At 37.8% G+C, this 14,276-nt stretch overlaps 2 protein-coding genes across 5 annotated transcripts; one reads left to right on the forward strand and one right to left on the reverse strand.

Annotated features, from left to right (window-relative positions):
- Positions 1–461: 461 nt before the first annotated feature.
- Positions 462–8,252, forward strand: LOC133857907 (BRAP2 RING ZnF UBP domain-containing protein 1-like). 4 transcript variants are annotated; one of them, XM_062293288.1, is made up of 9 exons: positions 462–1,064; positions 1,705–1,813; positions 1,930–2,044; positions 2,185–2,282; positions 3,065–3,171; positions 3,581–3,830; positions 4,540–4,593; positions 5,322–5,465; positions 7,635–8,252. In XM_062293288.1, exons 1-9 carry the CDS (start codon positions 778–780, stop codon positions 7,719–7,721), a joined length of 1,251 nt encoding a protein of 416 aa, XP_062149272.1. In that variant the 5' UTR covers positions 462–777; the 3' UTR covers positions 7,722–8,252. The 4 variants fall into 4 exon arrangements, with proteins under 4 accessions (XP_062149272.1, XP_062149269.1, XP_062149270.1 ...); XM_062293285.1 differs by lacking the exon at positions 7,635–8,252 and adding an exon at positions 6,079–7,313 and having other exon boundaries at positions 466–1,064; positions 5,322–5,594; XM_062293286.1 differs by lacking the exon at positions 7,635–8,252 and adding an exon at positions 6,079–7,313 and having other exon boundaries at positions 470–1,064.
- Positions 8,253–9,177: 925 nt separating this feature from the next.
- LOC133857908 (putative clathrin assembly protein At2g25430) lies at positions 9,178–11,600 on the reverse strand. The gene has a single exon (XM_062293289.1). It carries the CDS (start codon positions 11,273–11,275, stop codon positions 9,419–9,421), a length of 1,857 nt encoding a protein of 618 aa, XP_062149273.1. The 5' UTR covers positions 11,276–11,600; the 3' UTR covers positions 9,178–9,418.
- Between the last annotated feature and the right edge of the window lie 2,676 nt (positions 11,601–14,276).

The following is a 14,276-nucleotide window of genomic DNA, read 5'->3' on the forward strand; positions in this document are numbered from 1 at the left end:
TTCTTACTTTTCCGTTAAGATTTAAAGGAAAATCCTAACGGAGGTATAAGATTGTAAATTTTTTAAAATTTGATACACTAAATTTAGAGTTTTTAAGCTTTAGAAGATAAATTGTAAAAGTAATAAAAGTTTAGGGAGTTAAGTGTAATTTTCATAAATTATAATTATAGCATTTCTCTTTTTCTTAATTTCTTTTTTCTTTTTTAACTCACCGTAACTGTAGTCTGTAACACTCTAACAGCCAGTTTCCGCTCTCTCTCTCTCTCTCTGCGCCCTGATTACTAACCCCCTTCTCCTCCCCGCCCCCCATTTCCCCTGACAGTGAAGTATGTGCCTGCCTTTTGGCAGGAGGCTTTTTAGTCTTTTATTTATTTATTTAATATTGAGAGGGGAAGCTTAAGAGTGAAGCTTCTTAAGCTTCACGTCTCATTATTTTTCCATTTTACCCCAATGTAATGGAATAATACCGTCCTGCCAAAACACAAATGCACAGTATTCGAACTTTCTCAGCCCTAAAAAGTCTGCAACTCTTGTTTCATTGCGTTTGGGTAAAATGGGAAAGTGATGAGACGTCGGAATATTAAAATCAAAAGGCTAAAAAGCCTCCTGCCGAAAGGCATAGCTTTCGACCCATGGACTGTGCTTTACTGTCAGGAGAAATGGGGGGAGGGGAGGAGAAGGGAAAGGGGAAGGAGTTAGTAAACAGGGCCAATTCTCTCTCTCTCTCTCTCAAGTCTCAACTGATTCTGCTGGCCGATTCGACTCAGCCAAGCGACCATGTTCTTCCTCCGAGTCCAAGTGGACAGCAAGCACCCTCTGGCATTGGAAATCACCAAGTTCAGGTCGACCACTAGTCCATCAAACCCTAACCCTGGCTCAAAATTCAGCCAACGCAGAGGCGTAGCGCACCTCTTCCGAAGTGCGTCTCTCTCGTCACTTCCAAACCCTAGCTCCCGATCCACGGTCCTCTTCGTCGTTTCCGTACCAAACTACCTCTCATTCGATGGTTTCATCCGCTTCTGCGGCGCCTGGATCGACACCGTCTCCGAGCTCCTTTTCATCAGGTACGCTCTTCCCCAATTACTCACAGTTCTGTTTTATAATTCAATTTGTGAATCTGAATTTCAATTCAATCCTAATTTCTGTGTTTGGTCACTGAGAAAAAATGATGAAGTGGAAACAATTTAAAGAATGAGTTTATTGGATACTGTACTCCAGGCCGATGAACCTGCAAAGGGGAGGATAACAAGGGCGGGTGACCTCACGGTGTGTGCCGACGGGAACACTCCCATGCTAAGTCAGGGTTTTTTTAGTGAGGAAGGGGAGGAAATTCATAGAGTTATTTGGGGAGAGAATAGTGCGTGGACTCTTCCCCTTTCTTTTATGGAGTGTTTCCACGGGATTGGGGGAGAGTTCAGGAATCACTGATTTGATTCTATGAACCCACTTCGTTAGGCAATTGCTCCCTTATATCGTCAGTTGGTTAAGGTACACCTGGCCCGACTATGGTCTTATGTAGACATTGTTGTCCTGGACTGGTATGCCCATTGCCTAGTCTTGATCGGCCTGACTTAACTGTAGTGTTGCTTGCAAGATGGCCTTATTAGGTTAACACTGGGTTTGGGGACCATTACCAAGGGATTATACTTGGGTACACAAAATTTGATTCTTTTTTTTTTTTTGAATTCTTGAATTTTTTCTTAGGAGCGATGGGATGGAGAATCGGTACAGTGTCTTGATAAGGCTTGCCAACCAGTTAACAGCTGATGGATTTTATTGCAATTTTAATGGAAAGAAGTTCTCACCAGGCGAGGTAGATGATGAGCTTTGCTTGTATTATTGGTTTTGATTGCAAGCATTGTAGATTGGACTCATTGATATGTGTGTTGGTTTTTTCATTTTTCATTTTTATAATGGTTGATTTTTTAGGCTGAGGTATGCCATATTATGTTTATGATGTCTGTGGAGTACACGGAATCAGTGGAGATAGCCAGGACACCTCCCGCAGGGTGTACGGAGTTACCTACTTGCCCAGTGTGTCTTGGTGAGTTACATTTTCTGTTTCTGTTCTGTTTTGGTTTGTATTAAAGAGTGCATATTGTGCTACATTTTTTTTGTAGAATGATGAGACTCTTGGGAATTGATGTTTGTATGGTTTCTTTGAATTTGGTGTTTGAATTTTAGAGAGATTGGACCCAGACACTAGTGGAATACTGAGTACAATTTGTGACCATTCGTTTCAGTGTCCCTGCATTTCAAAAAGGACTAATTTGTCTTGCCAGGTGAGCTGATTCTCGATTCCATGAACATTTCCTCTTTGGTGTTATGTTCTAGGTTGGAGAACTTAATTAAATAAAGTTATTGTTAACACAAGTTAGTTTTTGATGAGCATGTAGTTCCAACAATTTATTGTATCCGGTATCTTGACTTTGGGAATTCTCAAATGCTTTATGGATGTCAAGAAGGTGATGTTAGTACAAGGCAGGGTCATGTTGTTTCTTTGAGAATTCTCAAATTCTCAAATGCTATCATACAGCCTGAAAAAGTGTTGTTGCTTTGACGCCTTTCTGATCTGGAATCTTTTCTTTTTGGCCGTTTTGTGTTAATCTTGAAGCTCCAATATCCTTAGAGCCTTTTGAGGATCATGAAGCCCACAATTTGTCATCCCTGTCATGCTGTATTTTAGTTGGGATGCATACCCCATATAGATTTGACAAAAACAATCACAACTTTTTTGTGCAACTATAGTGGAATTAGGCTCAAAAGTATCATGTTTACTTCTGCTAAAATTACTGTTTGGATTAAAAGAAAATGTATTATGCAAGTTCATGCTCATGATTTTAACTGGCATTATTTTATGGAAGTTAGGGTACAATACGGACATTTGCTTCAGCTTAAGGTGCATGCTACCTTGAGTTTTTTTTCCCCAGCTTATAGTGCATGCTATCTTGAGTTGATAGCCCTAGCATCTGCCTTATCTAGTGATGTCTTTAATCGTATTTCCAATAGAAGTGGCTGGATGCTGGGGTAACCATATTGAAAATGGTTTTCAATTTACTTTCAGGTCTGCCGATTCTGTCAGCAGCAAGATGAGAAACCAACTTGCTCTGTCTGTGGAACATTGGAGAACCTTTGGGTGTGCATGATATGTGGTTTTGTGGGATGTGGAAGGTAATAAACTAACTCTGGCTTCTTATTTAGGATATTTTCTTTCTGGTAGGGTTAGAATCGAAACCCTCTACGTTCATTGAACCATCTCAAGCTAATAGATGGCTTCAATGATCATGAAGGTTCTCGGAGGAGGTGTTAGATAGATTATTGGGTATTTTGTCTCTTTGAGTTATGGCGACGAGGCATGCCCTCTTAAACGAGTTTCATTCTGCTGGGGTATGCCTCTGTGCTTTTATACAGTTTCCTATTGGATATAATACTTACCTTATCCTCACCAAAAAAAAGAGAAAAAAAAAAAAACAAGACTCTAAAGTGATCAAGCACTAAAACCTAAGTTTTATTTTATATTTGACTACACTCTTTTGGTGTCTTCGTGATCATAGCTATCAATTTTTATCTCTTTTTTTAGATATACGGAAGGCCATGCCATGAGGCATTGGATGGATACGCAGCATTGCTACACTCTTGATATGCAAACACAAAAAATTTGGGATTATGTTGGTAGTGTTTATGTTCACCGACTGAGTCATTCCAAAGTTGATGGCGAGTTGGCAGAGACGAACTCTCATTGTATGTCATTTGAAGGCGATTGTGGTACTAGTGGATGTAGCGAGGATTCTGGAATAAGTGGGACCCTCTTTAGTAGCAAAGTTGATGCTGTATGATTCTCTTATTATAATTGCTTTCTAAAGTTACTTATGAATCTTTTTTCGGATTACACCCACTATCTCAAGTTTTAGATATGCTAATAATTTATTATTACTCGAATAGAGTATTTAGAACTGTGATGCTACGCTTGTACATGTCTGGTACAACTTGGGTGGTTGGACTGAGTTGGACCTTTCAATATGAAGTTCTAATATCCATAATATTTTGAGGCGATGGGTTATTTCATGTCTGGTACCATGAACTTTCTTGTTCTTCTCCATTGTGAGATTGCTTGTGCCTTATAGAATGGTATCTTCGGTCCTGCTAGGCTGTCTTGGATTATGCATAATTGAGTACTAGACTTGTTTGCTTGGGGGGGGGGGGCATTTGTGGAGTTTGGAGAGAAAGAAATGATAAAAGTTTCAAAGGCCGCAAGAAGACAGTGGTGGAGCTTAAGTCTTTTTTCTTCAACACTCTTTACCTTTGGACAACTGCGTTTGTCTTTTCTAATTTGTTTAGTTTTCATGATTTTTTTTTTTTTTTTTTTTCTCCTCCTAGTTAGGTGTTTCTGTTGTATATTTCCTATATACTTGGGTTGCACTTTTTGCTTTTTAATGATATTTCGATTACTTAAAAAAAAAAAAAAAAAAGATTCCTTTTCCTCTTTTCCTCTTTTCCTATAGGCATGCACTAATCTTCAATTTACGTGCCTGACAACAGATTGTGGATGAGTACAACGGTCTTCTTGCAACTCAACTGGATAATCAAAGACAAGTTAACAAATTGATCCCTACTCCTTCCACCCTCCTCTCCCTATCCCATATCTTTTCCTCCTTCATTCTTTTTTCTCCCCAACCCTTGCTGGACGTGACTGGTGATATTCACTCATTAGTTTATAAATAGATCATGAAATTTCTACCTGTTTTTCTTTTGTTTTCTAGGCTGAGCTCTTCTTGTTCTATATATATTTAACATCTCTCTCTCTCTCTCTCTCTCTCTCTCTCTCTCCATATATATATATATATCATTTGACATGATAGCTGTGGTGGAAATGCAGTTGAATGCCTATAATTTTATGTCTTTGCTGGGGATAGGGATGGGGAGCATAATTAGATGGCTTGGGACTACCTTTACTGTGTAGCCCATAGGCCCAATTGGACTTCCCCCCCAAAAAAATCTCCGAAATACCCAAACACACAATATATATTTATATATATATATATATATATATATATATATATATATATATATATATATATATATAAATCCAAATATCACTGTCATACATTATGGAAGGGGATGTAATTGCTTGAACAGGTAGGAGTTTCTACTTGGGTTGATTTTGTCTGGGAAATTTCACAGGGATTCTTATTCTCCGTAGATGTATTTATGTTACTTATGTACTACCTTGGCCATGTGATGCTCTTATAGATTATATGCCCTCTTAACATGTCAAATTTTTCCTTTAAGAGTTAATTTGTTTAATATTTGTTTTGTTCCAGTATTATGAATCTCTACTTGTGGAGACCAAAAGTAAAGTGGGAAGCTATATTTCAGAAGCAGTGGAGAAGGCTGTGACTTCCAAGATGCATGACATCCAAAATAAATTGGAAAAGTGTATCGAAGAAAAAAATGCTGTGGGAAATGTAAGTTTGAAGCTTAATACTAATCAAGTTTGGATATTAAAGAAAATGCTGTTGCATTTTGGTTATTTCTTCTCCGATTTTTGTGCTTATCCCTTGATTTTCTTGCTCATCTCTGCATCCCAAATCAAGGTATGTACTTCTCTACTTTGGATTTAAGCTTTGAATTTTCCTTGATTTAATTATTGAGTATTTGAAATTCTAGGGCAAAAGGTTGGGTTGTTGGGTATTTTCAAAACCATTTTTTTTTATTTTTATTTTTTTTATTGTTCTTGGTTTGGTTCATCTTAGTTGTTTGCTGAGGTTGGAATATGTTCTATGTTTGTGCATGTTTATTTTTGGGGCACATTAGATTATCACAAGATATTGTTATTTCTATTTTTACTCATGCACCCCAAGTGTTCGACAAAATGCCTAAATGAATTTTTCTTCAAAGTTTGGCATTTATTTTTATCCAAATTGCTTTATTACCCCGGCAGGAGATTAACATATACTTTTATAAAATTACAATTACTTATCAAAAAAAAAAAAAAACATATACTTTTATATGTTGTTTTGTCTGTTTTTGGGTATATTTTTTTTTTAAAAAAAAAATTTTAATTTTTTTTTTTTTTAGGATATGTCTAACACTCACAAGAGGTCTAAGGTGGATGCAGTCGCAACCATCAATTCCAGGACTATAGTAATTGAGCATGGGGTCTTGAAGCCTGACATTCGAGTTGCTCCTTTTGATTTCATCTACCGGATTTTTAATGAGAATGGATGGCTAAGCATCTTTGATGCAGTGAACATTTATCCAAGGCTCGTGTATGAGTTCTACAAGAACTTGGAAGTTGTGAGCATAGACAAGCAGACTCCTTGCTTTGAGACAAAAGTGTGCGGCACTACACTAACCATTGATGTCGATGTCATCAGTGAAGTCACCGACATCCCACTCTCTTATGCCATCAGCACTCCTTTTCCTGACTCAGTGACTCAGCCTTCAAGGGAGGAGCTTATGGGCTGTTTTGATCCTAGAGGAACAAATGTTTGGGAAGAAAGCAAGAATAGTATTCCCATCGACTTTCTACAGTCTCCTCAGCATCTGTTGGCTAGAATAGTCATGCAGAATATCTGGCCTATTTCTCGCAACAGTGACGTTCCACTTAACAGGGCTCGTATGATCTTCGCCATCATCAACCAGATTCCATTTTGCATGTGCAAGCACATGATAATGATGATGATAGAGATGCAGGAGGATAATCAGATTGCACTGCCTTTTGGAGGACTCATCACGAAAATCCTCAAGAAAAAGCTAGCAAACATCCCTGCCAATGAGCCAATGGATATGCCTGAGGGAAATTTTGGGAAGCTAACCGTAATGAAGTCAAATGCTCAGGTTCATCGGTTCCAAGAACAAGATGATCCAGTTCCTTCCGCTCCTTCAGTTTCCTCTTCTTCTACTGAGCCACCAAATGCTGCTGTTTTGAGTATTTTAACTCAAATAACTGATCGGCTGCAATCTATGAATACCCGGGTGACTGACCAATTTCAATCCATGGATAATCGCCTTCTTTCCTTAGATGATCGATTCTTGACCATGGATCAATGCATTCAGACCATGGAAGCAGATGTGACCCAGATCAAGATCAATGTACGGAACACTCTTCGTCATCTCGTTCCAGAAGAACAGAGGGATCAAGTGCCGTGACACTTTTTTTTCTTTTTTTTCTCTCCTTTTTTTTTTTTTTCTTTCTTTCTGTAGTAGTTTAAAAAAATAAAAATAAATTAGTTTTTCTAGACTGCATTATTTTTTGGATATTCGTTGTTTTTTTTGGATGATAATTGTGACTTATATTTCTTTAGTTTAAATTACTATGTTTACTGTCTTTTTGTGACAAAAATTGGAAGTATTTTTTATTTTTCGGGCTGTAACCATTTTTGTCCTAGAATGGCTAAGGGGAGAGTTAGTTGGTTTTTATTATTGGCTAAAATTTGTTGATAAAAAAGTTACTATATTAGGGACTCAGTTTATTCATAAGACTTATAGAAGATTCCTGCAATTATATTGTTCAAGAATTGGAAGGGCTGAGAATGAGAGTCTTGCAGAATATATATCAAGAAAGGCAAGAGTAGTGATGTAGAAAATATTCTGAAGAAATAAATGCTCCTTAAGTTTTGGTTTACCCACAGCTTGTCCGGACAGCTAGAAGCAGTGTTCGGACACAAGTTACAAAAAGTCTGTGTTCCCTACATGTCCGGACGGCCCAGTGGACGTAAGTTACAGAAAATCTCTATCTACAAGAATGTTCGAACACAGAAGTGAAGACTGCGGACAGAGAAGATTTTTCATGCAGATGTCCAGACGCTAGGGCAACGTGTCCGGACGTGCTTCAGCAAAATATTCACTTACTGATACATGTCCAGATACCGCCACCTAGAAATTCGTGTCTGTGTAGAATTAAGATTTTCAAAGCCTATTTGAAGAGGCTTCTAGACAGTGTTTCTTTAAGAATTCTTGTTGAGAATTTCAGTGTGCTAAGAAAAGATTATTTAGGAATAAATGTTTGTATGTATTTCTCTTAGAGTTTTATTTATATTGTAACCGTTCAACTTTTGAAGTCTAATTGGAGAGGAGCTCTAGTTAAAGAAGTCAATAAAAGAACTCTCTATATGAGTTTGGGAGAGAAGAAGACAAGTAGACGCTTGTTAGAATTCAAGAGAGTGCTTACTGCAAAAGATTGTGAGTACGAACTCCTTGTAATTAGCTTTTTCTTTTGATAGTTAATTTCTTGGGTTTAGCTGTCCCAAAGTGGTTTTTCTCATTGGTGTAAAGAGTTTTTATTTCATAACCAAATATCTGTGTTAATTCTTTTTATTGCTTTACATAGTTGGTTATCTGTTTGGTTGCGGTTACTTCGGAGTCTATATATTTTCAAATAGATACATTCTTTATGCAAGCCAATTTTCAAGCAAATCACCACAACCCAAACTTTCAGACTATCGACTTGCCTTGAGCCCATCCTTTTCTTCCCAACACTGCCCAATTGATTCGACTCATAATTCAAATTGGAGTATGGGCTCGGGGAGCAAGGCACCTCATCTTGGTTAATCAATTCCACTCCAAGCGGCTAGGTTGCAATGGACGATAGTGGCCTTCTGCGGGTCAAGTGGTTCTACTGCAAATGGTTGTACCTCAGGTGGTAGCTCATAGATTCGTGCCTCATTTCATGCAAGTTGGTTGTTCTTCTAGTGGTGATTGATGTGGGAATGTCATTGTTTGTTGTGGTGGAGTTGTAATGTGGGAAAGTGAGTCAAGTGGTTTGATGGAATTGCGGCTATGATAGGTGAGTGTTTTTGGTTGCAAGCAAATAGAATAGTTTTCACTAACATATTCAGAGCTGCCCCATGCCAGGTGAAGCAAAATTTTGTATAAAAGTAATGCTACTAGATTGATGTAGCAATGCCCATCAACTATTTATTTTTTATTTTTTTAATAATGACTCATTCAATGACTGATAGGCATTGCTAGAGCAGCCTAATGGAATGGCGAGATAAATCTGATACCTTTGCTCCAGCCTATCTATATGATGTATATTACAAGGAGTGAACATCTCCCATTGATAGAGGCCAAGCTCAGGATTTTCTGTTCCAATTGCTAACCCCAGGTCCCGCCTATTAAAAGACTTCGATGAGATAAGAGTCTGAACGAAAATATGGCCAAGGAAATAGAAAGGGACAGAAAAACAGATGGCTTCATTGCAGACAGAGAAACTGATGACAAACACTTTCATTATATTCTATATACTCTCTATTATTCCAAACCCCATATGTCTTTCACTCGCTTCGAAAGTAAGTACAGAAATGAACACAGTGGCAAACAATGAAGAGCATAGAAAATCTTCCGAAACAGTGCAAGGAAGTAAAATAGTTATCCGCATCAAGGGAAGAACAAGCCATTCATTACAAGAGCTATTTCAATAGGGTGCGTAGTAGTACCCTCCTGGCTGTGGCATCCCGTAAGGCATCATTGGTTGAGGGCTTGGGCCATAGTAGCCAGAGCCACCAGCAGCAATCTTGGCCAAACCCACTTGGCCTTGCATCCCATCCCTTCCATACTGCTGCCAGAGCTGCTGTTCCTGCACAAGAAGCTGCTGCTTCCTCTCCATCTCCGCTATTTGCACATATGAAGGAGGTGGCACTGCAAGCGATGCGGCGAAGGGATCCTGGTGCCCTACTGCCTGGACTGTCCCATCTGGAGCAGGCAGAGCAAGCACAGGTGTAGCAGTCTTGCCTGCCCCAGGCAGTGTCACACTACTTGCACTTCCACCACCCAGTTGAGTGGTCCTCACATGCTGCCTCACTGCCCCTTGATCATACATGCCATTCAATAGCAATGGATCAAACCCACCTGCCAATGTAGCTTTCTGCTTCGAGAGATTACTAGCTGATTCTGCCAATGCCAGCTCCCAATCTGCTTTACCAATCTCAGCAGCAGGTGTCTGCCATGCCGATGTCACCTCAGGCTCACCATTCGACGGGAAAGCTTCCCAAGAACCATCTGTATTTGTAGCCGGTTGCCCAGAGAACAGAGCCAAAGCCAATTTATTGCCTTGCTCATCAGCTGAGATTGCATCATCCTTCAAATTCACCAAGTCCTCAGTCACCTGCTGTGGTTGTGGTTTAGCCTCGCGTTCAGGTGGGGGTGGGGGTGGAGGGTTATAATTCTCTGGCGGAGGAAGAGCCTTTATCTCATTCATATCCTGCTCCACCACCACCTCCTCCTTCACAGGCGCCTTCTCCTCCCTACTTCTCTCCAAGCTCTTTGGCTTGCCCGCCATCTCCCTCAAGAACCCCTCGAGCGTCCCCAAAAGCTTCTCAGTAATCCTCTGGACTTCAGGATACTCAGACGACCGCGCAATCCCCGTATCCTTACACCAATTATAGAACGCCACAAGCTCATCAATCATCTTCGCTGCACTAACATAAGCATCAAAGCCCTTAACACAATCAGCATATGCCATCTCCATAAACCTATCCAACAACACCCCTAATGCCTCACATATCTCCACATAAACCCCAAAACTCTCCCTCACGATCTGGTAAAGACCCACCAGCACCAACCTACTAGTCTTTGCCGCACCGGTCGGCCTACAAGCCAATATCCGATCAAGTATTTTCAACAACTGGTTCAACTTCCCCAAAACCCTCTCTGGCCGCATTTCCCTCATCGGTGTCTCTCTCCTCTTCTCCCTCCCCATCGATTCATTCACGTCCCCATAGGACCTCGTCCTCCTACCCATCATTCCATTATCATTCTCATCCTTGTACCTATCATCCTTCTCATCCACGCCTTTCATGCTCTTCTCAATGACCACGCTCTCGACCTTCTCATCCAAATACGCCGCGTAAAACCTCACGAAACCCGAGTGATCCCAGGAATTCGAGTGCGCCTCGTCTCTAAAATCTGACATGTTCAAGACCCGCATTCCCCGCCGGGTTGCATAGGCCATCTCCTCCTCAAACGTCGGGTGCCCATCGACCAAGACTCTGTGCACAAGCATCAGAGCCTTGAGGGCCACAATCCAATCGCGGGTCTTGCTCAGCCGCTTCGATATCGTGGCCACGCACGCACCGACATACCCTCTCGAATAAGAGGTCAGGGTTATGATTTCCCTGATGTACTTCTCGTCAGCGGGGTCCTCGTCGTGGGTTGTTGCCTTTACGACCAAGACTTCGAGGTCTGGTGCTATGTTGCCAGCCACTTTGGCTATGCTAATGCTTGTTTGGTCTTTCACTGCCCCGATAGCCTTTCGGATCGTACTGGGTGCCATTGCTGTGATCTATGCAAAAGTATAACTGGGTTTTCGGGATTTCAAGATTTGGGAATGGAAATGGGGGTTACCTTGCTCTTGGCTCAATTTGCAGGCCTGCAGGGGTGGATCTGGCGGAGAAAATGGGAGATCTGCTGACTTGGGTCAGTGCTGGTGACCGGAGAAGATGGTGTCCGTACGATCGGAGAAGCTAACGCGACCGTACTGGATCGAAGAAACACGGGCACGGGCTCGGTAGTGGTAGCCAAGTCTCTTTTGGCTCTCTCTCTCTCTCTCTCTCTCTCTCCTCTGTGTTTGCGCGAGTTAATTGAAGTGCAAAGCGGGTAAGATTTTAGATAGCATTTTGACGGGGTAGCTACTTTTCTTTTTTTGCTTCATATTCCAACATACACAGACGGCGTCGTTTTGGGGGGTTCTTTGAATACAAGCGACACGTAACGCATGCGCGACAATAAGCGTGTTAATTAAGTACCCCGGATGCGTCTGTGAATGGCACTGATCAAATGGAATCTGAGTTTAGTGCTTCTTTTTTGTTTTGTTTTTTGTTTTTTTTTTTTAACTTTAACTTTAACTTTAACTTTCAATGGATGATGAACATTTTCTACTTTCTGATTTTGTTTTTTTCCTTTGTCAGTGGATCTCTAGCGATAATAATCAAAGTAACTATTAAAAAAGTAAAACTCTCTATTTTAGCTATTACTTTTTCTATATTCTCTCTAATAAAATCTCTATTATACTTTCTACTTATATTTAAATATTATTTTGTGTAAGAAAAAGTATGAAAGAAGTACAAAAAAATAGAAAAAGACAGAAAGAGATAGAGAAAATAATAAAAAAACTCTTTATGGTGTGAATAGTGAATAGACATAATAGTTTATTTACTATTCACATTAGAAGAAAAAAAAAATTTATTTTGCCTCTTCTGTTAGAGATGAAAAATGGCTCATAATAGTCAAATTTGATTATCATGAACTATTTGTCTATTATGTTAGAAATGCCCTTCATAACCTTTCCTTCATGCATAAGTTTCAATAAAATTCTGGAGATTTCCTTAAAGATTTTTTTTTTTTTGAAAAGAATTTCCTTAATTTCCTAACTGAATTTAACTAATAACAATTAAATAATCAGAACAATGGATCTTTTTAAATTGTTTTCTTACCTTTAAAATTATGAAAAGAATCTTTTTTTTTTTAATTGATTTCTTTTAAAAAAAAGTTTCTAATTCAGCTTATTAAATAAATATTTGTTCTCACACATACTTTAAGCATACGTGAGTTTAAAGGTTGAATTGGTGGTATTTTTCTCAAGCTTAATTTGAAGATTTTTTTTAAAAAAAAAAAAAATTAAAATATGGTTTAGATATTTTGTAATAAGAAAATACATGTATAGAGAAAGAGAATCAACTAATTAAATCTTATATCATAGTTATATAATACAAATAAATTCGGAAATTTAAATATGGCAATAAGGAGAGCATGACAAGCGCTCAGTATGGGTGAAAATGTGTGCAAATAAAAACTGTTCATATCTGATATTCGCATATGCGGATGTGGATGACAATTTTAGGGAATGCGGAAGCTGTTAATAACCGCATCCGCATTCCCTTTATATTCACTAAAACGACGTCGTTTTCGACTTAGTAAATTTATGACCGTTAGATTATGTTAAGTTGTTTTTATTATCATCTCAGTGTCATATGTCATTACATTTACTCTTTTTTTTTTTTCTTTGGTAATCTAAATCCCAATTACTCTATGAGACAATCACCCTCATAACTAATAATCATGAATTGTGTAACAATTTAAATTTAAATTTATTTAATCTTGCATGTAATAATAACTGCATTATTTAATCTTGCATATAGATTTAGAAAATAATCTAAAATGCCGATTACCTCATATGTGGATAGTGGATAATAACGGTGCGGATGTGAATGGTAATCATATAATACAGATGCGGGTATCTAAAAGTGATAACCGCATTTTACGTATACGGATATTATTAATAACCGCATCCACATCCGCATTTTCACCCCTAATACTGAGTATCAAACTTAAACTATAAGATAAATAAGTTACTCATAACAGATGTCGTTTAAACCTTTAAGATTCGTCCAGATATTTTATAATGATTAATAGAAAGGTTAGTTAAAAGTGTCAGTTGAATTTTGTTGGGTGAATATTACATAAAATTAGAGAAACCATCATTTTACCTCTTAAACTTTTATCATTTTTTCAATATTTTTTTTTTAAAGTTAAAAAACTCTCAATTTTATGTATCAAACTTTCAATTTTTTGCAATCTTACCACTACTCTTATGATTTTGGGTTAAATCAAACAGTCATATGGTAAAATGACCCTAATCTCCCTGTAAATTTTATAAAATTGCAAAATTACCTTTAAATTACAATTATTTTTTTTTAAAAAAAAAAATGAGAGTATTTTGGAAATTTCTTACACTTCCGTTAAGATTTAACGAAAAATATTAACGAATGTGTAAAATTGTAAAATTTTTAAAGTTTGATACACTAAATTGAGAGTTTTTTTTTAACTTTAAAAGATTGTAAAAGTAATGAGAGTTTGAGGAGTTTTTTTTTTTTTTTTTTTTTTTTTTTTTTTTTTTTTCCCGGGGTTAAATATATATTAAAAAAAAAAAAAAGAAAGGTCCACTGAACTAACAGCTGATTTTAAAATAGTATCCTGAATTTTCAAATATACTAATGTGACTTATTAAACAAAGTGTGCCAAAAATGCTATTTTTGTTGAAATATTCTTATAATACACCTATTCACTTAAAAACTTTAAAAAAAAAAAAAAAAAAAAAAAAAAAAAAAAAAAAACTAAACTAAACTATTTTTTTTTTTTTTTAAAAAAAAAAAAGAAGAAAAAAAAAAGGAAAAAAATATGGATAAATACAAAATCAATGCATGTGAAAAGGACTTCAAGGTAGGTAAAAAATAACAATTTAGTTATTGTAGTCAAATATCGTCAAAATACTTGAT

The sequence above is a fragment of the Alnus glutinosa genome, chromosome 14 (genome assembly GCF_958979055.1).
Source record: "Alnus glutinosa chromosome 14, dhAlnGlut1.1, whole genome shotgun sequence".
NCBI classification, from domain to species: Eukaryota; Viridiplantae; Streptophyta; class Magnoliopsida; order Fagales; family Betulaceae; genus Alnus; species Alnus glutinosa.